At 42.1% G+C, this 24,976-nt stretch overlaps 1 protein-coding gene across 1 annotated transcript in view; it reads right to left on the bottom strand.

Annotated features, from left to right (window-relative positions):
- LOC133991830 (sodium/potassium/calcium exchanger 3-like) overlaps positions 1-24,243 on the bottom strand; it is a 58,176-nt gene extending 33,933 nt beyond the window's left edge. Inside the window, exons 1-2 of the mRNA XM_062430407.1 lie at positions 24,048-24,243; positions 21,001-21,129 (exon numbers count right to left, since the gene is read on the bottom strand). Coding sequence (XP_062286391.1) covers positions 21,001-21,129; positions 24,048-24,243 — 325 coding nt within the window. The remainder of the gene's footprint in view (positions 1-21,000; positions 21,130-24,047) is intronic.
- Between the last annotated feature and the right edge of the window lie 733 nt (positions 24,244-24,976).

Genomic DNA, 24,976 nt, shown 5'->3' with positions numbered 1-24,976 from the left:
TGTGCGGTCCATCATTTCTGTTAGTCATAGAGACACTCCAGTCATTTACTATTTCACCTTCAGTACATCAAAGATCGCCTCCAGATAAAAAAAAAGGTTCAGTTATCTCATTCAAATCTACTTCTTCTCCCTCATTCAAAAATCTGCAACTACTAATTCTTTCATTTTCCATACTGCTTATAGGGGGGGGGGGCTGTAGCCAATCCTAGCTGACATTGGGCAAGAGGCAGGGTATTCACACTCACAGACAATTTAGTGTGACCACTTAACCTAAACTGCATGTTTTTGGTGTGTGGGAGGAAGCCTGAGAATCTGGAGAGAACCCACGCAGGTTCAGGGATAAGATGCAAACTTCACACATAAGGGCCCCAGCTGGTGGGTGCGAACCCAGAACCCTCCCTGTGAGGCGACAGTGCTAACCACTGCATCACCATGCCACCATATGCTATTATTATATATTTGTATATATAGTATCATATTATTTAAAAAAACTGCTGGGAATGTCTCCTACTCCTCTTCCACCGAACAGTCCATTCTTAGTGTTTGTGCACTGGAGGTTTCAAGTTTCCACATCACATTACTGTAAGTTGCATAATGGAGCATTAGTGGTTAAGTGAAACTACATGAAAAAATTGCACAGCTGGAACAAAAAAAAAAAAAAAAACAGGTGCTGGACCAAAGAACTACATTTGTAAAGGGAAAAGAAAGCTCATCACAACACATCCACTCTCAGATACACTGAAGCCATAAAATGCCTTGAGGAGGAGACATTGACTCTATTCTCTTGAGGAGAGAACTATTCCGGATCTTCACACTGAATCCTCTAGTCTAAATGAATGATTTTAATATTAGACCATTCCTGTGACTGTTAACTTACTGTCCTCATCATCTTTCTCATCTATGACATTGTAGCAGCAGACATGGTGCTCCCTTTACATTCTCTGGGTCTGTTTGTTATGCGGATTCATATACTTTGTTCTAAATGTTAAAAATGAGGGATATCTTTTTTAGAATATAGATATTTGTTATATAGTATAAACTATCATGGGTTGTATTATCTTATATGCACACCTGTAAATATGGAATGGGATTGACACATCATGTGACTGTCAGGCAACCTGGGCTTTGATCTATTTAAAATGATGACTAAACATTCTTGTTTTAGTCTGGAGAAGAGCAAAAGGCTCGAAACGTCACTCTTGATAGCCCATTAAAACTATACCTGCATTCAGTGTAACTACAGTCATAAATCATGCTTGTACAGCAGGTATGAGTCTTAAACGTAAAAGATTTAAGCTGAGCACAGAGAAACTTCCTCCTTCAAACAGCCTGCTAGTGTCAGACTCTCGTTGTCGGTTGTTTCTCAGCACACTGGGCTTCTTTTAGGGATGTCACCACTTAAATCTCAAATCTTAATGAACTTGGTAAGTATAATGTTAATGAAAAACTACATAAATATGCTTTGGAATTACCTTAAAGTCCCGTGTGCCAGGTTGTCGTATACTGAATTACTCATTGCTCCGTTCTCCGCTAGAAACGGGGGGACGATTTTATGCAATAAAATGCCACAGTGGAACTCCATTAGCAGATTTGTGGGTGCCACGGCAGTGATGAATAACAGTTAAATACGTCATTAATGAATTCCCTGTCAACTCGCTCCACATAAGAGTGAAGCGCTATGGATTTGCAATACATCCTTGCGCTCTCTCTCCTGTCAACCTACCGTCAATTGGAAGCTTTCCAGCCCATAATGAATGCAATGATTCTGCATCTCACACTTCTGGCTAATTATGCACAGTGGGAGATGTGTTGTTTTTTTTCCTTCTTCCTCTTCTGCCTATGTGTGTAGTCACTGTGTACTTTTCCCTAATGTAAAACACACAACACAGAAAAAATATCCCTTGAATGATGCGGTAGTCGCTTCTCTGCTCTACTTAGACTTAAAAGGAAAAATGAAAAGGAAGAAAGGGTCTTGGAGGGAGCGATAAGAGTGAAAGGTAAACTCCAAACACCATTTGAACAACTTGATTTTCTTTTTTCCCCCCATCACATCTGTTTTTTTCTATTCATGTTGACTTTGTGCTTCCAAGCGTCAGAATCTGGCTGGACGTATTTAATCAGCATCTAAACATAAATCTCTAGATAATGGGAAGAAGAAGAAAAAGAAAACTGCCACAGCTGGCATGTACACTTATTTTGTATCCAGTCAAAGGGAATAAGTTCACTGGAGCGCGGTGCAATTGCCCTGGAAAGGAAAAAAAAAACACTCAGACTTTCCTCCTGATTTAGAGACAGAATAATATCGGCTTTCCTAAAGCTGCTAAATGAACAACCGCTCAGCTGCAGGCCAAACGAACTCGACTCTGAATGCCTGGCACCTTATTTTCTAGTTTCAAAATAAGGTGCTCAGAAATATAAAACAGAGAGACCTTTAATTTGTCTGCATAAAAGCATGAATGTCCTAGAGGGTGTTTGGGATAAATCAAAAAATTGTACTGCTCCTTTAATCTTTGCATCCTTTATTGTCAAGATAGAAAAAGTGTGTGTGTGTTTGTGTGTGTGTGAGAGGTCGTCTCAGGCACTGCCGGCTGGTTGAAAATGACAAATATTGTAGTACCTAAAAATAGCAGCTGAACTTCAGCCCCGTGCACCATATGGCTGGACGCAAAGCATTCTGGGAGTCTGACTTGACACACACTCACTCACACACACACACACACATAGATGATGATGGGGTTTCAACTTGGCGCTGATGTCACAAGGAGTCACGGTTGCCCCTGGGAAGTGAAGCTGTCTTTTGCTTTCAACGGCGCCGGGCCAACAAAGAGCAAACGGTGAGGACGATAACAAAAAAAAACAAAAAAACAACAACAACAACCAGAGGGACGACGGCGCTCGGCATAACAAAACAATGAAAAAAAAAAAAAAAAAGTTGATTAAAGTTGCATCTCACCACCCTGGGGAGTGTGTAAGCTCATCCCCGTGTACATCTCGTGCATATTTCCGAGCGCACGTGGAGGGCTGGGGGCCTGTTCTGCACATGCTCGGTGGGCGATGATGATGCGGGCTGACACATCGCATGTCGTGAGCGTAGTTACCGTGCTGAGTAATGTGACATTTAAGGACTCCCGCTTTTTTTTTTTTTTTTTACCCCCCCCCTTCCCTTTCTTGCACAGTTCGGAGCACGCACACACCACAAGCATTTATATACATACACATATATCATGAGCCGAGGTCGATTCAGCTTAAAAGACATCATTTCTGCTTGGTTTGACGTGTCATGACTCTAAATTCATTCGACTACATTTGTCCTATTTTTTTTCCCTCTTCGTAGTGAAATGTTGATGGGGCGTATTGTTAACACTGTTTTACTGCTATGACAGAAATCACATTATCTTACATGAACTGTGCATGAACACCAGTACGAGAATAGAATCATTATTTATGAATGCACAGCGGCGGTTAGAGGTTACAGAAGATGGAGTGTGAGTGAACAGCGGACTGAGAAAAAAAACAAAAAAAAAACAGGAGTAATGAAGAGGAGATATTCTCCCCTTTGTAAAAAATCTGTTGCTGAGGTTGCCCTTGAGAACGCTGTTTAATTCCAGCCTTGGATGATTTTCTTTTTTATGACAAATAGGGTCTTATTTTGGTAGCTTTGGCAATAATTTCTATCGGTTATGATAACAGTGTAAATCTACAATGTGACAGCACTGCTACAATGAGGTTAGACTCAGAGGTCAGTCTCTAAATGCTTCGCTCATAGAGACTGAGGATAATCTCCCAAGGTTTGTTGTTAAAACTGGGTGGAAACAATTAGAGAGTTCTGCATCGTACAATCAATCCAATGTCTTAGGGAGGCCTTTCATATTGGGGTGGTGCCATGTGGTTCTATGGGGTAAGAGCATCCTTTCTGGTGAGGTGCCCATGACAAAATGTAAAGGGTGTAAGTTTGTTAACAGCTGTTTAACCAACTACCATGCCTTTAGGAATCCTCAAACTTCTGTAGATGGACATCGCCGATTGTCTCCTATTGCGACACTACAATAAGGTTGAACTGGGAAATATAACCCTTATCACATCTCAGTAGTCGTAATGAGCGAGGGACAAATTATGTTCATTTTACTTTCCTCAACCAATCCAGGGATTGAACCAGCAACCCTCCGATTACAAAAGCTCTTCTCCAACTAAAATTATGACTTGATTATCTAAACTAGGGCTGGGCGGTATGACCAAAATCTCACAACCCAATACAGGTAATTTCATATCTGGATAATGATACCTATCCCGATATAGCACATTTGAATTCATTAAATCTATAGTTGGTCCATCCACAAGGCCATAAATATTGGCATATAGAGTGTGATAGAAGCGATAGAGCAAAATAAAACAAAACTGTCAACAAATCCTCTGAAATAAGGTGTCAAAAAGGTGTAGACTGAAGCTTATTATAGTAAATGGGCTGCATTTGTATATAGCATATTCCAAATCTTCTCACCACTCAAAGCACTTTACATCGTATGCCACATTCACACAGTTATTCATACACTGATAAACTGCAAGGTGCCTTCTCATCAGGGAGAATTTCTAATCATTCACACACTCACACACACTGATGGCTCAGTCTTTGGGACCGATTTGGGGTTTGGGGACACTTTGACATGTGGACCACTGATCTTCCGATTAGTGGACAAACCGTTATACCTCCTGAACCACGGTCGCCCGTCGGACTACTGCACTCACCACGGCACCAAGTACTTCATTAAAGGTAAAGGTACTTTATTTGTTGGACATACAGTTGTACAGTGAGATTCAGTCTATGCATTTAACCCATCCTAACCACTAGTGGGCAGTCACTATGCAGCACCCGGAGACCAATTCCAGTTCTATGTCAGTACATTGGTCACAGGTCACAGGTACTGACAGGAGAATTGACTTAACATACATGTCTTTGATAACGGGAGGAAACCAATGCAAGGGAGAACATGCAAACTCCACACAGCAGAGGCAACAGTGCTAACCACTGAACCACCATCTGCCCACGTCATTCCCCCACATCATACTTATTCGCATTAATAAATAAGTGGAAAATAACCACAGTCAACACGACTGCTGTTGGGTCTTTTTTCAAGTACAGTCATGTCACTTATGCAACATTTGTTAAAGCTGCTGTCAGGGTGGGAGTTGGTATGTCTTACTGATCTGTGATAGATTTTAAAATGTGTTACACTCTACGAAAAAGCCCTTACCACCTCCTTTTTAGAGACAGGCACAAAAACCATATGATGCGTTTGATGGTTTGAAGACAATCCTACGATTACTGCTCTATTATTAATACGAGCTGAAGAGAGACAAGGCCTATATTTAATACAAGTCTTTACTTCCAACCATTCTAATAGAATACAGTTAAAAGTGACAAGAAGCCGTATTTTCTGTAAACAAAACAAAAAAGAAAGAAAAAAAAATAAAAGACAGACAACAAGAATCTCAGCACAGTAGAGTGGTAGGTATGTTGTTGTGCTGATGAAGTACATCCATGTGATGTCATGTCACCTGCATAAGATACGGAATTATATCATTAAACAACAGAGTGACCCAGAAATGCAGTTATCATTAGCTTGCAATTTTAGAGAGGATTACTTCACTGTAGCTGCTAATGCTGAGGCTGCCAGGTGTGATTATGGGTACTACATACATCAAGCTGGTTGTGGATGAAGAAGAAAGTGCAAACTCACAATTCTCTGAGTAAATAAAGGAGCTAAAAGACAGATATACCCACAAGATGTTTGAGACAGAGAAATCTACTGGTTTCTTTAAAGGGAAAGAAATGGTCTCTCCACTTGATAAAAGTGGATGAGGTCTTGGAAAGCGTTTGCCTTCTGATCACTAATAAGTTAAACAAGATTTCCAAACATCCAGCATCAAACTGCATGTCATATCCACCGGCAGTCAATCAGTGAGGCTAAGTTTGGTCATAACCTCGGCCTTTGAGTGCAACGACAGTGACTCACTTTCAAACAGTGTACGTCGCCATGGTAACACAGGCTGCACACACAGCTTACTCCGGAGCAGGTTAGATCCAAGCAATTGGAATCCACATATGAAGCTCACCTCCTAATGATTCATCGGGGTGGAAAGAAAAAAAAAAAACCAAAAAGGCATCGCTGCCACATTCAGATCAGATAAATGGAGGAAGTGATTTTTTTTTTAAACTAGCGAGAAGAAACCACAGCAACCGTATCCACTGATCATCACTTTGCTTCCTGTCATGATTTATAATAGAAGAGATACATGTTCGTAGCGTTTTCCACGGCAATTGCCCTCTCCAGCTACAAATATTGTTTCTGAGAAACAGCAACTACCTTACAGAACATTATTTGAATATCAATAATGAATGAATTTCAGTCCTGCTCTTGACATTTTTCATATGAGTGACAGAAGCAATAGATTGTGCCCACATTCCCATTACCTCAGCATGAGGCCAGCTTAGGGAAGAGAAAATCTTTTCACATCTGCAGTGTAGTGACACAATACTGCATCAAAGCTCTGAACATAGTGCCTTAATGGCCAGCAATGAGAAGACTGTTAATTCACATATTGACACTGTCTACAGTTTTCCAACTCTATGTTAGATTTTACTCTTTTTATTTATTCTAATTGCTCATCGTACAATTTTCCCACAATCTCCACACTTTTCTGAGGAATTGCAGGATAACATATTTCTCCAGAGTCCTACAGTGACAACCTGATCTTCCAACGTAAATCTATTTTATATTATTAAAGTCTGCTTAAAGGAAAATATGAGATTTCTTGTTAACCCTTACATACTGTTCAGGGTCAAATTTGAAAGCTGTAAAAAAAAACATATACACATTTCTTCTAGGTTTTTCTAATGTGACCCCAATATTCAAAAATGGAAATAAAATGCATCATTTTTAAATTTTTGTGCAGCCGATACACATTTTTTCATGTAAATGTCCAAATTTGACAACTAAATTTAAAAATCACCAATCAAACATGCTGTTTTATTCTTCATATTCTATAAAATGTTCTCCTGGACCATAATATAGTGATTGTGAATGTCTTTTTTCCATTAAAAAAAAATTGAATACACTCTGTTTACTTTCTGGGAGCTTCATTAAGGATTAATCAACCATTTCTAAATAACTGATGGGGAATTTATGAATGTGAATTGGTGTAGAGACTAATTATGAGTCAAAATATGAACAGTTACGAGCTAGACCCCTTCCCCGCTATATGAATACTAAAGCGCACGTACTCATAGTTACTATTTTATACCAGGTAGAGATAAGACTGGGATTCACTTCAGATAATCCACTGTTACTGGTGAATGGAGCCATTTTTGTTCAACATTAGCACTCAATGAGTTATTTTAAACCCAGCTGAAGCATCTGTTGACGGGTGGAGCACCAGGTGTCAAGGCCGGGAGGTCGGTTAGAATCAACTACCCCCGGCCGCCGCCCGCATCGTCTCCGGCGCTGGCTGTGTGGTTGTGATGTTCCTGGTGGGATGGAGAGCATTTGCCAGGCAGTACCACACCAAAAAAGCAAAGCAATTGGAGAGGCAGTTGCTTCAAGGGTGACAACCACTATGAAGCCTCTTTTCAGCAGAGGAGTGAGTAACGTTAAAACACATTATGTGTATTCTTGGAAGCTTATAATTGTATTGAGTGTATTTCCTTCCACAAAACAAGTTTGCAGTGTGGATTTCTAAGTGTAGTTTCTAAGATCTGTTTGCTTTGAATGGCATTTGGTGCTCAGTTAGTCTGTATGTAACAAGGCTGAGCTCTGCATCCTCTCTGCTATACTTCTCCAACTCCACCTGTATTAGCATTTAGCTATATATGATGTTTATATCGGTCAAATGTTGTATATCTCAGGTTTTAGGGTTAGGGTTAGGGTTAGTGGGGTTAGGGTTAGGGTTAGGGTTAGGGCAGTGGGGTTCATCAGCTTAGCCAGAGCCACACCACTGAACTAAAAAACATATAGTTACTGTACATAAAGTGTTACAACCTTGACATGAGTGTCCTAACTGATGTCAACGTCTTGGTATCACCTTGACAATGTCACTACAACTTTAACGGATCAATGCGTATGTACAACTATACATCGATCTAGCTAAAACGCCAAGTCAGGTCAAGTCAATTTTATCTGTATAGTCCAATATCACAAATCACAAAAATTGTCTCAGGGGTCTTTACAATCTGTACAGCAACAACGAGTTTTATTTGGTGCCCCTCATTTACATATTAACATTGATTCGGTAGAAGTTATACCATCTCCCAAGTCCAAAAAAAGTCAGTGATTATATGGTAGTTCACTGCTGAATTGTAGAGCACTGTAGCATCTTCCTTAAGAACTACTCAGACTCTTTCACAATCTAGATGTCTGATAAAACTGAACAATACAGCAGAAATAGTATTGCTCAGGGACAGAGCCAAAAACCCAAGGATCCGTCTGACACAGTTTCTCTGAGATCTTGCGGCAAAGAGGAGTCAATGCAGTATCTCACACATCTAGGTTGTGAGACTAAAAGACTAAAAAAAGGCACATGACAGTAGCTTGAACTTATATATAAGATGTTACGAGCAGCAATTTGACACTCTATGTATAGAGGACATCACTCAACACCATCCCTGTGGTTTTCAGGTTCGAGACTAAATCAACGTCTGGTCCAACACCACGATCTAGAAAAAGTTGAAGAACAAAAAGGAAAGAAGTCCTTCACTGGCATCATCCCATCCAAGAACTGAAGACAATAAAAAACCTGCCAGACAACTTGAATGTAGCCCCTCATGAGTGCTCCACCTAAAGCTGAACCAAACACAAGCAAAGAAAACAACTGATCTGTCAAACTCATACAGACAAAGTGAAGAAGACTCAATGTGTAAACACTCAAGAGGTGTTTCTTCTTGGTACTGACTATTATCTGAATGAGAAATCCCTATATCATTTAAACCCCTTTTTGCAATACATTTTCACAATGTCATTAAATTAACCGTAGGCTCTTTAAAGTATGTTTTACGACTGGGAATATATTGATCACACCGTAGCTATAACGTGGCTCAGTCATGGTTTTTCCATGTGTTGTTTGCGGATTTCGGCTCGAACACATATATGTTGTACATAGCTTTCGGAAGTCAGCTCGGACACACCTTCAAGAAGCTAACCAATCAGAATTGAGCAGGCTCATGGGTGGGCATGACTTAAAGAGACGGGAGCTAGAAGGGCTTCTTTCAGACAGTATTAAGGACGGGTATGAGATAAATTACTAGTTTTTTGAAATTGTAAACCACACAAAAATATTCCAGTAGAGACCCAGAAATGTACTGTAATGTCTTCATCTTTTAGCCAAAGTTGGTGTTTCCATGACAAAAAGCATACCATAACTTTATAGAAGTAGCTTTCATTGGCAGACTTTGGTAATCCGAGCTACATACATCAGTTATGTTTACATGTGATTAAATGATGTAGCTACTTCTGTCACTCCGATTAAGACAATACTTCTGCTACAGTGTTTACACGCCTATCCCTCTGCGGTTCTCGAAGCAAGTGCCTGGTCTATACCATTCGGGAGCTGCGAATCTGTCAATCATCATCAAAGCCTCCCAGCTGAAGAGCCGATTCACGGAGGGAAATATCGGTATCAATGAAGCACGTCAGACATTTCATCACATTTCCCCTTGCACTTTAACCTTTTACATGTTTCTGAGCAGCACGCCCGTTGGCTGGCTTAGTCATGAAAGGGCAGAGGAAGTAACAGCATCTTTACCTCACGCTATCATACTCATGGTTACTGCTTTTTTTTCTCCTTTTCAACCGAGGCTGCACCATTAGATTAAACCTGAACTCTGTACTATCAACAGAAAAAGGTATGAAAAGCCCAAAGAAATCTTTAAGGAGGAAGAAATGCCAAAATTGGTGACAACTTTAGACACGCCGAATTCCCCTGCCACACCGTGAGGAGTTTAACTGCTTACTCAGCATGCCGTTTCAGAGCGGCGCTTCGTGTGGGAGCCGGCGTGTTCATCTCAAACTCTCGTGGCAAAAGCAACAGCAACAGAGGAGCAGAGGACGTTGGCGGCACTCAAGAAACAACCTCTACTCCGCTCGCCGTCACACCGGCGGGATGAATCTTTAAAAGGTGTGTCGAGGCCACTTTTGCTGCTGGCAAACAAACTGAGCTCTACAATTGAGCGGGAGGAAGCTGGAAGTGTCTCCTCTGCGTGTAGGAAGAGACGAGAGAAAAGAGAGAAAGGAAGAGAAGAGAGAATAAAAGACGAGAGGGGAAAACAGCAGCGAGAGACAAACAGAAACAATGTTGGGTAAATGTTCCAAACAGAGAAGACTAAAGAGAGCGAGGGTGAAACAGGCGCAGAATCAGTGGGGGCTGATGTAGAGGGGAAACTTGCACTCGCTGAGCTAATTGCTGTGATGGATTGGTCTTATTCCCCTGAGCACGGAGCTCCTGCCCGAGCAATAACACAACAAGATGACTTTGCCAATCTGTACGTTAGGCAGTTATGAAAGAACTTTGCCTCTATCTGCATTTGCTAATATTGTCATTGTGTTGGGAAAGGCAAGCAGCAGCCCACTCAGAGCTAATATTGTAATATGGAAGAATTGATTTCTCAGAGGAAATCATTCCGGGCACTCCCCGGGTCAATTTTTGCATTTGATTAGCGGAGGGCTATTGTCGAGGTATTAAAGGAGGGATCATTTATTCTGATTTGATTAATTCAACAGCTTTACTGTGTAGATCTGTGCTCACAGTCTCGGGCACGTGCGTGGGAGCCAGGAGGCTGCAGAAAACAAACACACGCACACACACTCCCACTCACCGCAGAAACCTGAGACCAGCACCCGCGCATTAATCAATACTATTCTTAATGAGGCTCAGCTCAACTTGCAGCCACACGCATGCGTGCGCGTCCGCCACATTTCTCACAGGGAAGCCCTGATTAAGTCATACCGGCCTCTTTTTCCTAAAATGGAGTGTTGCGTCGGAGCTGAGCCGAGCTGAGCGGAGCAGAGAAGGATCTTTAATAACGGAGGAGGACAGCCTCCGGGGAAAGACCCCTGGAGAGAGAGAGCAGTCACGTGTGCGGGGGTACCCGGTCCTCTATCTGTCTAATCACACAGCAAGTGTTACTGTACACAGAGCGGCTCAGGAGGGTTACGTTAACCAGCTGCAAATGTGTTTGAGAGAGCGACTGAAAGAAGAGAACGCACTGGGACGTGATGCGATGTGTGTATTCACACCAAAGTGAGAGAAGTAGAGATGTGAATCTTTGAGAATCTCATGATTCTATTTGATTCCAATACTCAGGTGTCCGATTTGATTCAGAGTTGACTCACGTTTGAATTAAAGCGCTTTATAAATAAAATGTATTATCTTTATTACTTGTATTATCATTATCATTTTCACTATCTTGCTCCGAGTGCTGTGCGCCAAACCATTGAAATACAATATGAAACATAACTGACAAGTAAGATAAATGCTCCACAGGCCTTTTAGTTTAAAAAGTAAAAAAAAATTGCATTAATTAATGAATTAATTCATTTGAAAGCATCTTACAGCCCCCCTGCCTGTATGAGTATGACAATATGAGGGGGAGGTGGACTGCTCTGCTGTGTTGTTATAAGCATTATGTCTCCAGCGGTGGAGAGCAGCCTCTCTGCTGAAAGCTTAACTCTGAGGGAAAAACCTTTCCTGTACAAGACGTTTTAGCAGTCAGACAGACTGAGAACCGAGTTATTATCTTCACCTCATAGTTGGTTTAAGTTGTTTAATGCTGCAGTGTGTTGGTCAGCTACTGGAGTTTGCTGCTCCGCTGCGCTAACATAAGTGTAGAAAGTTCACAATATACTTCACTATCATCTCACTAAGGGGATTATTTAAACATTTAGAAAATCAGGTTAAGAGATTTGAGAATCAATTCAGAATCATAGGAGAAAAGAATCAAGATGAGATCGATTGTTTCATCCACCCCGAGAAAGAGGATGGAGAAAGAGTGTGTGTGGGTATGTGTGTGCATGGCTCTATGTTTTAAAGTACATTCGCATCAGCTCTACTGCAGATGAAAGCTACAGAATGACTTATCTGCCTGTTGCTCACACATTTTCAAAACCAATGTTTTTTTTTTACTTATTTTTCCATCCTAAGCACAGGATATCATCAAGTCTCATGCCACCTTGGATATTAAATTAGTTTTCCATGATAAAAGGAAGGTCAAGAGCAGAACAAGAAAAAGGCTCTTTTTGTATGAGATGGGAATGAGCTGCCTGTGTTCATCTCCACATACACACGCACACACACTAACACACACAGTATGTGAACCCGCCACCTCTCTCTGAGCCAGGAAACTCTCTTTGACATTTTCAGCCAATTGTAAACCTCAGAAGGGCAGAGGCAGAGGAAATAATGACTGAAAGTGACAAAGTTACTAAGATGCAACCATTCCTAACCGTCATTACCAGCCGCAGCCTGCGCTTCACCCCATTTCCCCTTTGAGTGAAAGATGACAGTGACGGAGAGGGGTGAGGGGTGAGGGGGGGGGAGAACTAAACAAGTGTCTGAAATCAACAGAAGCAGCGGGGTCCTCACAATTAAAATCAAGGAGGGAGACGTAATGATGGGTATGATGGCTTGTTTCATGTGTGGCTCGGAGGGGAAAATTAGCAAATGAGGGCCTTTCTCTCTCCCTCTCTTTCTGTCTGAGTCTCTCGCCCTCATCTTTCCAGCACTCGATCAGCAGGCCTCTAATTTCAGGCTACAATCAGCGAGTGCCTCCTCCGTGCTGCATCCTCCCAGTACACAGAGCTCATGTTGGGATACTTCCTCATCAACCAGGCTTGTGCTCAGGAGCGTTCACAGCCATGGGCCTTATAAACCTTGTAATGCCCATTTTTATTATCAACCCACTGCACTGATTATTGCTATCATAATTGACTGACTATGGTAACTAGCTGTTGGTAGACCGCTATCTTGCAAAGCAAACTATGCCTATAGTATATTCCCAAGCGTAGAGTTAACTGCATATCATTTTGAATATCCTTTTAAAGTATCATTCCCTTTTACAAATATATTAAAATAAGGTGCAATTAACAGTACTGTGCAAGGTAGCTGTCTACCAAGAGCTAGTTACCATAGCTATCCCTCTGGTTGGCTAGCTAGCCAATCAGCTGTGATAGCAATGGTATTGGTAAAGGAGTGCTGTTTGAGTCTAATGGCATTGAGGCTGATGTTTCACCACCATTGATTACTGTCAGCTTATAGTAGTAAAGTTTCCTCTTTCTTCAAAAAAATTACAGAAAACTCCAGTCAGGAACTTGAGGTTGGTACAGAGTACAGTCTAGACCTGCTCTATGTGAAAAGTGCCTTTAGATAACTTTTGTTGTGATTTGGCGCTATGTAAATAAAGATTGATTGACTGATTGATTAAAGAGGTAGATTATGGCTTAGGTCAGATGCTTTAAGCAACTACAGTACATAAGATCATTTTATATTAGCAGCTACTGTGACGATATCTAAGACTGATACAAATGAATGCAGGTTGGCACATGTAATTCACCTACATAATTTGCCATAGTGAGAGCTTATGAACTTGGGTGTTGATGTAGCACTCTTGTTTTATCTCCAAATACAGATGAGCCAGGAAGAACACAGGAGGGAGAGATGAGAGAGAGAGAGCTACAAGAGGAAACTGAATTCAGAGAGAAAAGAGACAGGAGAGATAAAAGAGAGACTAGCTAAGAGACCTCTGGTACAGATACACACATTGCCGAAGCCCTCGACTATGGGACCGCACAAACAAGGCCAATGCAAGTGAAGAATTTCGGTTTCCCACACAGTCAGTTTGGCCTACAAAAAATGAGCATTCCGACAGAGCTGGTTTCAAATGGTCGAATGGCTGGAGTACTCTGTACGGATTAATGCAGCATTCTGCTTTGTGTGCAGGCTTTATACAAACCAAAACAACTATGAGACCAAAAAGATTCCCTCATGAGTACAGGGTATACTAACTGGAAAAGAGCATTACATTCCTTCAGGGAACATGAGAGTTCCACCATACAGTACATAAGGCCTTAACCCCCTGTCATCCTCCCGGGTCAAATTGACCCCGTCTCTTTTGACTGTTCCTTCTTTTCTTGCTTCACTTCTTTCCATCCTTCCTTCCTCCTTTCTTTCCTCCCTCCCTCCTTACTCCTTTCCTTCCTTCCTTCCTTCCTTCCTTCCTCCCCCTTACTCATTTCTTTCCTTCCTTCCTCCCTCCCTCCTTACTCCTTTCTTCCTTCCTTCCTTCTTACTCCTTTCCCTCCTTCCTTCTTTCCTTCATTCTTTCCTCCCTCCCTTCCTCCATCCCCTTTTCTTCCTTCTTTCCTCCCTCCCTCCTTCCTTCCTTTCCTTCCTCCCTTCCTTCTCTCCTTCCTCCCCTCCTTCCTTCCTTCCTCCCTCCTTTCCTTCCTTCTTCCTCCCTCCCTCCTTTCATTCCTTCTTTCTCCCTTCCTTCCTTCCTCCATTCCTTCTCTCCTTCCTTCCTTCCTCCTTTCCTTTCCTTCCATCCTCCTTTCCTCCCTCCCTCCTTACTCCTTTCCTCCCTTCCTTCCTTCTTTCTTTCCTCCCTTCCTCCTCCTTTCCTCCTGTCCTTCCTTGACTCGAGGACAACAGGAGGGTTAATGACGTCCTGGAAGAGTTGTAAAGCTACTCGAGTGCATGGCGATGTAACAAAGCAGCTGCAAGCAGCAAATATCGGTGGGACTGTTGAACCTAGGAATACTTTCAATGAATAGTGGCAGTGACAACCTTTCTGGGAAAACAGGATTGCTGTTCGTGGTCACAATGAGAAGATAAGTTATAACCAAGGTAATATCATGAAAAGCATGCAGCTACATATCTACTACAAACCTCCATCACATACCACCTACGTCTCACCATCACCCCAAAACGAGATGATCCAAAGTTGTAACAGCAGTCATCACTTCAGAGATCGAAGCAGCACAAATGTATTCAATCAAAGTAGATGAAGCAAGGGGTTGGTTCATTCAGAGGTATTTGCTCTATACGTGTTTGGTATGTGACTTCACAAGGCATGCAAGCAATTGCTTGGATTTTGCAAGTTTGATGTATTTGATGCCAACACCATTACTGACACCGTAGAGGCGCTTGTCAAACATGGATTGGAGCATCTCATGTGTTGCTCAAGCATATGATGTAACCCCTGTTATGAGCGGGGCAGTAGGGGGTGTTCAAACTCACTTTAGACAAAAACATCCTGAAGCGATTTATGTCAATTGCAATACCCATAAACTAAATCTGTTCCTTTGCCACACTGGCAAAAGCTGTCCCCAAAGCACATTATGTTTGATCTGCTGGAGAGCATCAACTCTATCTTTAACACGCCACTAATCAATCATGACAAATTGAAAGCTTTGAAAAAACAGCTTGGCTGGAAGGCTAGGAGGGAGTTCTTGTCCAGTTGTCCAAGACTCGCTGGGCATGCCAGGTTGAGTCCGTCAAAGCCATCCTGGAAAACATCCCTACTGTGATCCAGACCCTTCAGAACATCTCAACACCCTTAGCCACGGGACTGCAGTCAAAGCAGATTTGCCACTATTGACACGCTAGTGATGTTCCAAAATCTGCTTTTGGTTACACAGGGCCTGCACAAGTATTTGAAAAGGGAGTGTTGGCTCAAGCAGTACGATTTAAAACTGTAGTGCATGACCCGCTCAAAGATTCTTGGACCTCAGAGTTGATAGGACAAAGGTCATATGTGATGGACTAGGAATTGAGGAACACAGTACTAGGAAGCAGAAAAGTATGGATGAGTATGTAGTTAAATCATCTTGTGGCACAAGCTCAGACCATCAGATCATCTCAGGCAGAGATTGTTCTTTCCAGTCCTGGACAGAATGCTGCAAGATCTTAAGAGTAGGTTCTTAGCAGTTGGAGCACAACTGATGACAGGCAAGCAGACATGTGATCCAAGAATTGAAGAATTGCTGAGACACCTTGCCACACATTACAACATCAACCTACTGCCAGAAGAGATCATGGTCGCAAACAGGTTCTTGGCCAGGAAAGATAAAGACGCAATCCCTAATATCCAAAGCATCTTTTCACTCCTGGATGGTGATATGTTCCCCATACTAAAGGCTGTCTTTCAGCTGGCTTTGACTATCCCTGTCAGCAGCCGCAGCTGTAAAAGATCTTTCAGTGCCTCTCGCCAACTGCATACATGGCTTAGAAGCACAATGGTTCAGGAACAGCTTAGTCACTTGGCTGTAGTGTCCACTGAGCAGGAGTTACTGGCCGCTCTGGACCATGGAGAAGTAATTTATAGATCTGATAAACTTAAGCCGAGACGCTACAGTCTAATGCGTCCCCCATCAAACTCCTAAGACAGATGAGTTGAACAGAAAGAGACATGACAGCCACGAGGATAACATATATACTTGGAGCAAAACCTGAGGAGAAAAGGAAACAGAGTGTGTAATACTGACAATATGCACAAGCTTTGAGATCATTAATCATCCCTATAGAGAAGAGAGAATAGAGAGGAGAGGAGGACAGAAGCAGAGTGATGAGATTATGCTACAAGAGTAACCTAGTCCTTATGTTTTGGCAGGGCAGGATTAATGGTATTTTTCTTTTCTAAACTCAGCCTGAGAGAGGAGAGGAGAAAGAAAGGAGACTAACGGAGTCAATTAATCAGTGAAGAGAGGAGTGATAGACAAGTAATGTACTGAAACCCTGTATGACAATGGATTATTCTGCAAGAGTAGGCTGAGAGGTAATGGAAGTCCTGTTTACACCTGGCATTTACATGCCTCTTGGGAGATCCAATCACAAGTGGACAGCTCTAAGTACAGGTGTGAATGTACCCAAGACCTATTGAGATCCAATCACTCAGACAACATTCAGAGGTGGTCTGTGCCACCTACACAACTGGTGTCCTCTTTCCTCAGACTAGACACTAGGAATTGCATTTCTGCCTCCCAGTCCATGTACCATCCATCTAAAGTTGTGTTCAACTTTTCAATAACAGGATAAACAAATGCGTTATTGTGCTTTTCCTTTTTCCATGTGATTTTACAAAAACAAACTCACTTACCATTTTTCTCGTTCCCCTAAACCATTAAGGTCTTCAAATTGCCAATTGGAATGAAAATTACCCCAAAACCAAAAAAATAACTTGATTTTTTGCTTGTTTATCTAAATAATATATTTCAGAAGATAAACATTTAATTCTGTTTTTCCGTGAATAGTTTCCTCTGTGCTGTCACGTTGATAACTACAGCTTTTAGTTTTGCTGCGCTGCTCCACATAATGAGCTCAGGATTGATCAGGAGGACTGCTGCTTTACTATAAGTTCACAGTATGAATCTGGAGTGTGTGTGTGTGTGTGTGTGTGTGTGTGTGTGTGTGTGTGTATGTGTGTATGTGTGAAACAGCAGATTTTTTTGTGTGTGCGTACAAGAACACAGAATATGAATTAACATTAGATCCTGACCGATCCTGTCGGCATGTCAGGAGATTTTAAATAATCGAAGACATTAATGCATAAATGAATGCACAAATGCGCACAGTGTCTCTCAATCGGGAGACGAAGCTGTATATAACTAGATTTGTTATATTTATATGTTCAGACCTGGCACTAGAGCAAATCAATAGGACAGGCATTTGATTTTCGTGAGGGGGCACGCAATACATTGTATATTTGTATATCCTGTTATCTAACAAGCTGAACACAGCTTTTGACGCAGGGTTACACGGACCCCCGGTTCTCCTGAAGCTTAAAAAACAACAATGAATTTGGTCTCTGCAAACAGAAATGATGTACGTGTTTAATTGCATATAGAGCGAGGAATTGAGATCCGATCACAATTGGTCACTTGAGACACATGTGGAATCACATGTTGATGCAAGGTGTGAACAGCAGCCTAACAGCTGTCCACTTGTGATTGGATAACCCACGACACTGATGTAATGCCATTTATAAGACCTTAGTCGTCATGTTTTGGCCCTACAGGATAAATGGTAATTTTTTTCTTCTTTTCTATATGTAGATTAAGGAAGCAACATGTGATTGACATTTTGGGATCAATTATCAGACAGAATCAATCAGTATCATTAAGGGGACTGTGCGTCACTTCATTTGAAATGGCTCAAAGCGTAAGTGCTTAAAGCTCTGTGTTGTCTCAGTGTGACCAAATGTTTTCAATTTTCATCATTTGACATCTCAGTTGTTCCCTCGATGTTGTTAGTGGTGTTTTCTCGCTTCGGTTCATTTACAAGTAGTCAATTGTGCAGAATGTGTTGTTTTGTTGGTGTGTACTGTAGATCATCACATTTAAGAGAAACTGACTGAAAATGCTCCATTTAGAGTTTAGAGTTTTTAAATTGTTCTCCTGGGGAAGGATGTCCCGGACCCTACAAGAATCTGGGCTCGGCCCCTGCTGGCCGCAAGTCCTTCAAACGACCCAGCTTGTGCTCACTCTGTGGCTGGCAAGCTTTGGAGTAACACACACACACACACACACACACACACACAATCTGTTGTACACGCTCTTGTGTAATTGCTCTCCATTTGGGGAATCTATTAAGTAAACACAGTAACTATTCAATTCATCTGTAAGTCAATCAAAGTTAATAATAGTTTACAGTCCCATCTCCACCCAAAAAATGTGCTTGTGCTTGTTTGATCCTCACTGTGCACAATGATGTATGTACAGAGATTAACCATAAGGATGTTTTGACCTTCATCTTCTGAAAGTGGAAAGTTGCTCTGTGCTCACCTTAAGTCTGAGTTGAAGCCATGCACTTATGAGCATGATTTGTGACATCACAACTAGTTGGCCAATCGTGGTCCAGTATTCAACTTATACAAGTGTGATGTGGGAACGTGAAGTGTCCAGTACACAAACACTGAGAGTGAACTTTAGTAGGAGACATCTTGTGTTCAACAGTTTAACTTTTGCATTTTTTATATATTCAGTTTTTTTTCTTTTAGGGAGAACGTTTATATAATTGTAAGAATTTTTAACATGGTAAATTAACTTTCTCTGTGGAAAATAATATCTCAGACAAAAAACGTTCATTCAAACCAGTATTCTTACGACTTTATGCACATTTTGGAGGGAATATTTAAACTGTTTGATTTTTGTAGCTAGTTGTCAGATGTCGTATGAGATCAATTTATAAATAAATTAGTTTCTGTAATGTGGCTTGTTTGGCTTGTTTGCTCCTTTGGACTTGGTTGTGGCACGGTCCATATTCCCATGAGTAAAAGAAACTGATAACTGACAGATATGATGGTCCGAATTACAAAAATAAGAGTAAAGTTGACCAAACTAAAATGAGAACAAAACTAAGCATCATTTCCAGGATCTCTGTAAAAACACTGTAACATTACCTGTTTTATGTCCTTATGTCTTCCTTTTTTAAAGTCATATCCATCATTTTAAATAAAAAAAATCCTTTGGACTGTTAGTTGGACAAAATGAGCAACATGGTCTCACATTTTCCACTCTTCTCTGACATTTCATACACTGAATACAATTTTTTTTTTTTTTTTTTTAAACCTGCCGCTTTCAGTCCCGCACATAACATACAAAACACACACCTGCTCTCACTCTACAGTACATCCTTCCCTTCACACACATCCGCCACCTTTTGAAAACATGCAAATTCTCTTCCTCTCAAAAGGTCAGATGAGGCATGACTCACTAACTCCCCGCAAGGGTACGTTTTTTATGCTTCTCCTACCAGGGACGAGAGCACAAAGCACCGGAGTGGGCCAAGACTTTCAGAAAATAGAGGTTATTTAGCAAAAAAACCTCGCAGTCCTCTGGAGAGAAATCATGGGCTGAAGCCACCGGCGGTGTGTGCTTTAAATTTAGCATGAGAGGAAAAGGTCAGCGGCTGTATAATAAGCAAGAGGAGAGAATAAGTTGAACTTTGGCCTAGGATCTCTTTATAGAAGACGGCGGCGACCTTGGGAGGGGGGGGGGGGGTGGGGGCGAAAGAAAGGAGATTGATGACGTCCATTTTGCTTAACGAGCTCACGGGAGAACCGCCCCCCCCGCCCTCCCTCCACCCTTCAATCATCTCCCGGTCAAGGTAAGAAGAGCGTTATCTGAAGCTGCGTCACCTCTCTCCATCCTACCTTGTACACATCAATTATAACAGCACTGAACACATTTCCTTCCATCTGCTTCTAAAAATAGCGACAGGCATTGGTGATGGTGAGAGTCCATGCATGCGTAAGGATTCGTCCAATGGGAAAAGAGCTGGATTACACCACAAAGCGTGGTTTTGAGATAATATGAAGCTTTTTTTTTTGTTTTTTTTAGGATCACACATGGTCTGTTTTGATCCTTTAACCTGTTTCCGAGTGATTTTTTAAACTTAAATGAAATAAATAAATGCCTCCAGCATCCTCACACGCTATCCTCGCCTCAAACAGAAGTCGCTCGTTGATGATAAGATAAGAGGTCGCCATGGAAACTGGGATTTTTTTTTTTTCTTTCTGAGATGCGGCCACCGTGGGGGGGAAAAAAAAACACGAGGGGGGGACGCAGATGAGGAAGGAGATGGGAGCGTGATGAAGAGAGAGGAGAGAGTTGGTGCGAGACGGGAGAGAGAAGGAGTGAGAATGAAACCTGCAGGTTTCTAAAAAAATCCGATGGAGGCCGACAGTGAAAAAAAAAAAGCTGAGGCAGCCGTAATGTCACCGCTTGCTGTATCCTGCGCTCACGGGAAATCATCTGACCTCCCAATCTGGGTTACCCCACATTAAGAAGAAAAAACCAAAGGGCAGAACATGTGGGGTGATCGTTTGTTGCCCACTTTTTCTTCTTCTCTCCATCTCTCTCCCTCTGTTCTGGAAAAGGGAGGCGAGATGAGGGAAGGAAGAAGGGGGGATAACGAAGAACACTTGGGTGTCCTCTTTCTTTCATCCTGTCTCCGTCTTACCTGGAGCAGTGCAGTTCATAGATTCTTCACTCTCCATTTCCTCCAGGCTGCTGTTGTCCATTTCCTGCAGTAACCTCCTGCCTCCCCACCTCTCCCGGTCCTCTGTGATGGGGCTGGAGACGTCGAAACCTGGAAGATGTTCGGGCACAGTCAGAAAAATAGATTCAAGGGAAGTTTCAGTAGAGCTGTGATGTGATACCAAAACCATACTTTTTTCATTATTTTGAGGAACATAAGCACTTGGAAACTTTGCAATAATAACAATCTTAAAAGTTCACGGCCTGTCACACTGTGTGAGATGGTTCCAATTAAGTCCAGGTCCACAATTTAAGATTTAAAGTTACGAACCAACAACCATCAAATAAGTAGGAGTAGACTGTATAGCTGGTTGTTTACTTTGCAAAGTAATTATAAGGTAAAGGTGTGTTTTTTTAGCAGTAACATTACACTAACTTGACACTATCTTGTGTGTCATTTTACGCCACAATCCGACCGTTTAGGTCGTAAACGTGGGTCGTAGCAGCGGTCGCACGGTGGGATCGGATGGGTCTTTGGCTGCGGAAACTCTACGTCGGCCAACCTTATTAACTAATGACATTTTCCTCGTTATTACTGACTTTCACCTGATATTGGACAGTATGAAGTGGCTATAAAGGAGAATATAAATCTGACTAAGCATTAAACTTTAGATGATTATTGCTACCGCGACACATTTCGGTCAAAGCCACAAAAGCACTGAGCAAAGAGGTTTGGTAACAGTTCTAATGCAAAGTGACTTTTTAATGTACAGTGCAGGGTCATGAAGGCTTATCGTAATATAAGTAAGAGCAGATTGTCTGAGATGTCTTTTTTGGACTAGCTTTCTTAAAGAAAGACAGTGCAGATATTTCAGCACTGCCATAAACTGGGCCTTTAATTGTGTTTCTAAGTCTGAGTTTCATGATTGTGTCTCTCAAGTCTTTCAGGTAGCAGAGTGCGTTTCACGCTGTTTGTTGTCTTATTGAGCAGGTTTAGCTTCTCCGTCACATTAAAGTCTGATTCTTTATGTAACCGTGGAGTCGTGAACAGCTGGAGGAGTGCACCACAGATGTGTCAGTTTGGTGTCTCTCCCTCCCTTCACCCTTCACCCCCCCCCCCCCCCCCCCCCGCCTCCGATTCATACATTGAAGGGAATTTCATGATTTTTCCAAAACAAAAATCCTCTTGGGAGAAGGGAGGAGGAGGAGGAGGAGGAAGAAGGGAGGGTGGTGGGGTGGTTAAGCAACAGCAACGGCAACAGCACAGCGCAACAAAGTGGGGCTCCCACTGTGGCTACATCTGCACATTCTTCATGAGTGCAGCAGCAGCAACACCAATGAATTCATTTCATACTTCACAGAGCCCAGCAGGAGCACTCTGCCCTCTCCACCCCTGCCAACCACAAGTCTGGCCTAAGGGGGGGGCGGTGGGGTGGGGGGGATTCAAATAGAATTAAAAAACCCCAGTTATTCAATAGTCCTCGGGGGCACGGCTGAACTTCTCACCTGGCCTCACCTTCACTACACCACACACAGCAGCAACAGCAGCGGCAGTAGTGGATGAGGGCTTTGCGTGCCAGCACGTTGCCATTCCCTCTCTCTCTCTATTTCCCTCTCTCTCTCTCTATCTTTTGCTATCTTGCACACGGAGGAAGAAGAGGAGTGTGGGAATGATTAATGTGCCACTGCGAGGAGGAGGAGGAGGAGGAGGAGGAGGAGGAGGAAGAGGAGGAGGCGTTGCATTCGAGTGCTCCGCTTCCAGCACCGGCATCAAGCTCAATTTAGCAGAACTTCATTAAGCGCATCATAAATAATCAACTTTAATTGATATTCTGGCAAGCTGATTAAGAGTTAAGCAGAACACAATGGGGACAAGGGGAAATGCATTAAACGCCCCGGCGTCATCTCGTGTTCCTCTCTAATTTGGAGCACATGCAGAGAGCAGCACTGTTGCGTTTCTATGTAACCAAGACACGCAGCAGGGAGGAAACAAGAAGAAGAAGAAGAAGAAGGGAAGAAATAGAGTCCAAATGATGATGCACAAATCATGAGTGTATGAATATTCATGCGGGGCCTTCTGTCTGTGGAAAGTGATAAATACATCTCACTTTGGTTGCCGCTGACTCAGTCATCATGTGGAGTGTTGGGGAGAACAGTCAAACAGATAGAAAAGGAGAGGAACATGTCGACAGAGAGTCAAGGGATGCATATATCTGCTGTTAGGAAGTCCTTTTAAAAGAGAGACACACTGTGTAACACATTTTTGCAGTAACCTGGAGAGGTGTAGGTCTATACCCTGGGGCTCATTGCCCTGATTTCACCGCTCTGCTGTTAAAACACCTGAACATGCTGGAGGCTCTTCATCCCCTTCCACCCAGAATAGTTTCCCATAGTTAAAGCTCAGGTGACTTCCCGTTATAGCCCCACCGTGTATACCTGTATGACAGTGCAGACACCTTGACGCCCTGATGCACCATATCAGCTTTCATCTAATCTAATTTGGGCAACAGGAGGATTTTTTCAGATAGATTAGAGATATATTTTGGTGTTGTCAGATTATTATTAGATAACAACATGCAATGTTTTTAGATAGGACTTATCTTGTAACACATGAAGCATTTGTTATGTTTGATGACAACCAGAAACACTTAACATGATTAATAGCTATATACAATACAGATTTTGAATGGATATTACAGACGTAAAGTCTTATTTCTCATAGGAATATTACTTTACTGCACAATGATACTGATCCATTAAATAGTTCCATTAGAATTTGAGAAGTATTAATCTTGTTAGGAATATTAGAGGAACATTTAGCTTCAAATAAGAGAAATATGCTTTAAAATATTACACAAGACTTTTTCAGACGTGTTAATGTATGTGTAAATAGTAGGATCCAGCTGTTTGAGGACAAAAACAGTTAACAGCTGTAATGTAACAGAGGCAAACATGAAGCAACACTGATAAAACAAACAAGAGGCTGTAACTCCTGGAGGATTCTGCTCTCCTTCTGGTTAAAATCCTCACCTGCATTTTCCGCTAAGAAGGAAAAGCCCTTGACGAGCAGGAGCAAGCCGCAGAACAAGCATATCTGGATTAAAACCAACTCCTTTCGCTTTTTCCGCCTGGCTTTGACCTTCTTCTGGCTCGGCATCACTTGCGTCGGCCGATTCCGGAGTCGGATACCCGGCAGAGACATCCCCTCTACCGCTGCCACATCCATGCGGATCCCGAAGTGATAAAAAAAAAAAAAAAAAGAAAGTAAAAAAAAAATTGAGCAACCACCTCAAATTCCCAGGGAATGGATTTATCTCCCGGGAACAGATGAAAAAGTAGAGGGAGCGGTTTTCAGAGGGAATGACAAGAAGAAATGAAAGTTAGGAATTGGTACCGCCGGGATGCTGTGAGGGCTGCTCAGTAGAACCGGTGAGCTTCGGGTTCTGCTTCTCATGTCATGTTAAAATGTGCTTTAGGAAGTAGCGAGGCAGAGGACTGCCGCACGAGCTCTCCATGGATGCGTCTGCCGGCTGAGTGTTGAGGTGAGACACGCGGACAGGAGGGAGAGAGCGCGCGAGAGGCTGCGCGTGGCCACGCACGCACACGTGAAACTCAGGTCCAAACGGGTTTTTTTTTGTTTTGTTTTTTTAAGAATAAAAAATCATTTCAGAGTGCTGTATGTGTGTTTAACATCTGTACACACACGTTTCTCTCTATAGCCTATCACAATAGAGTTGTTCTTTAGTTTTTGATATTGTATTGGTAAACTGTGACAGCCATTAAAAGGGAAGCTACTCCATCAATTTACTATTCAACTTTTATGAAGTTGGGTGATCCACGACCACAAGATACAGACTTTAAATTAAATGGTGACATTTGAAGGAGCAGACTTCCCAGAAATCAACCCACACATCTCCTATCAGTAACCTTCTCTAATACATTTGTACATTACTGACAAA

Source organism: Scomber scombrus, chromosome 2, assembly GCF_963691925.1.
Source record: "Scomber scombrus chromosome 2, fScoSco1.1, whole genome shotgun sequence".
Lineage (NCBI taxonomy): Eukaryota > Metazoa > Chordata > Actinopteri > Scombriformes > Scombridae > Scomber > Scomber scombrus.
Note: the sequence above shows the minus strand (reverse complement) of the source record. Positions and strands in the feature narration are given on the sequence as shown.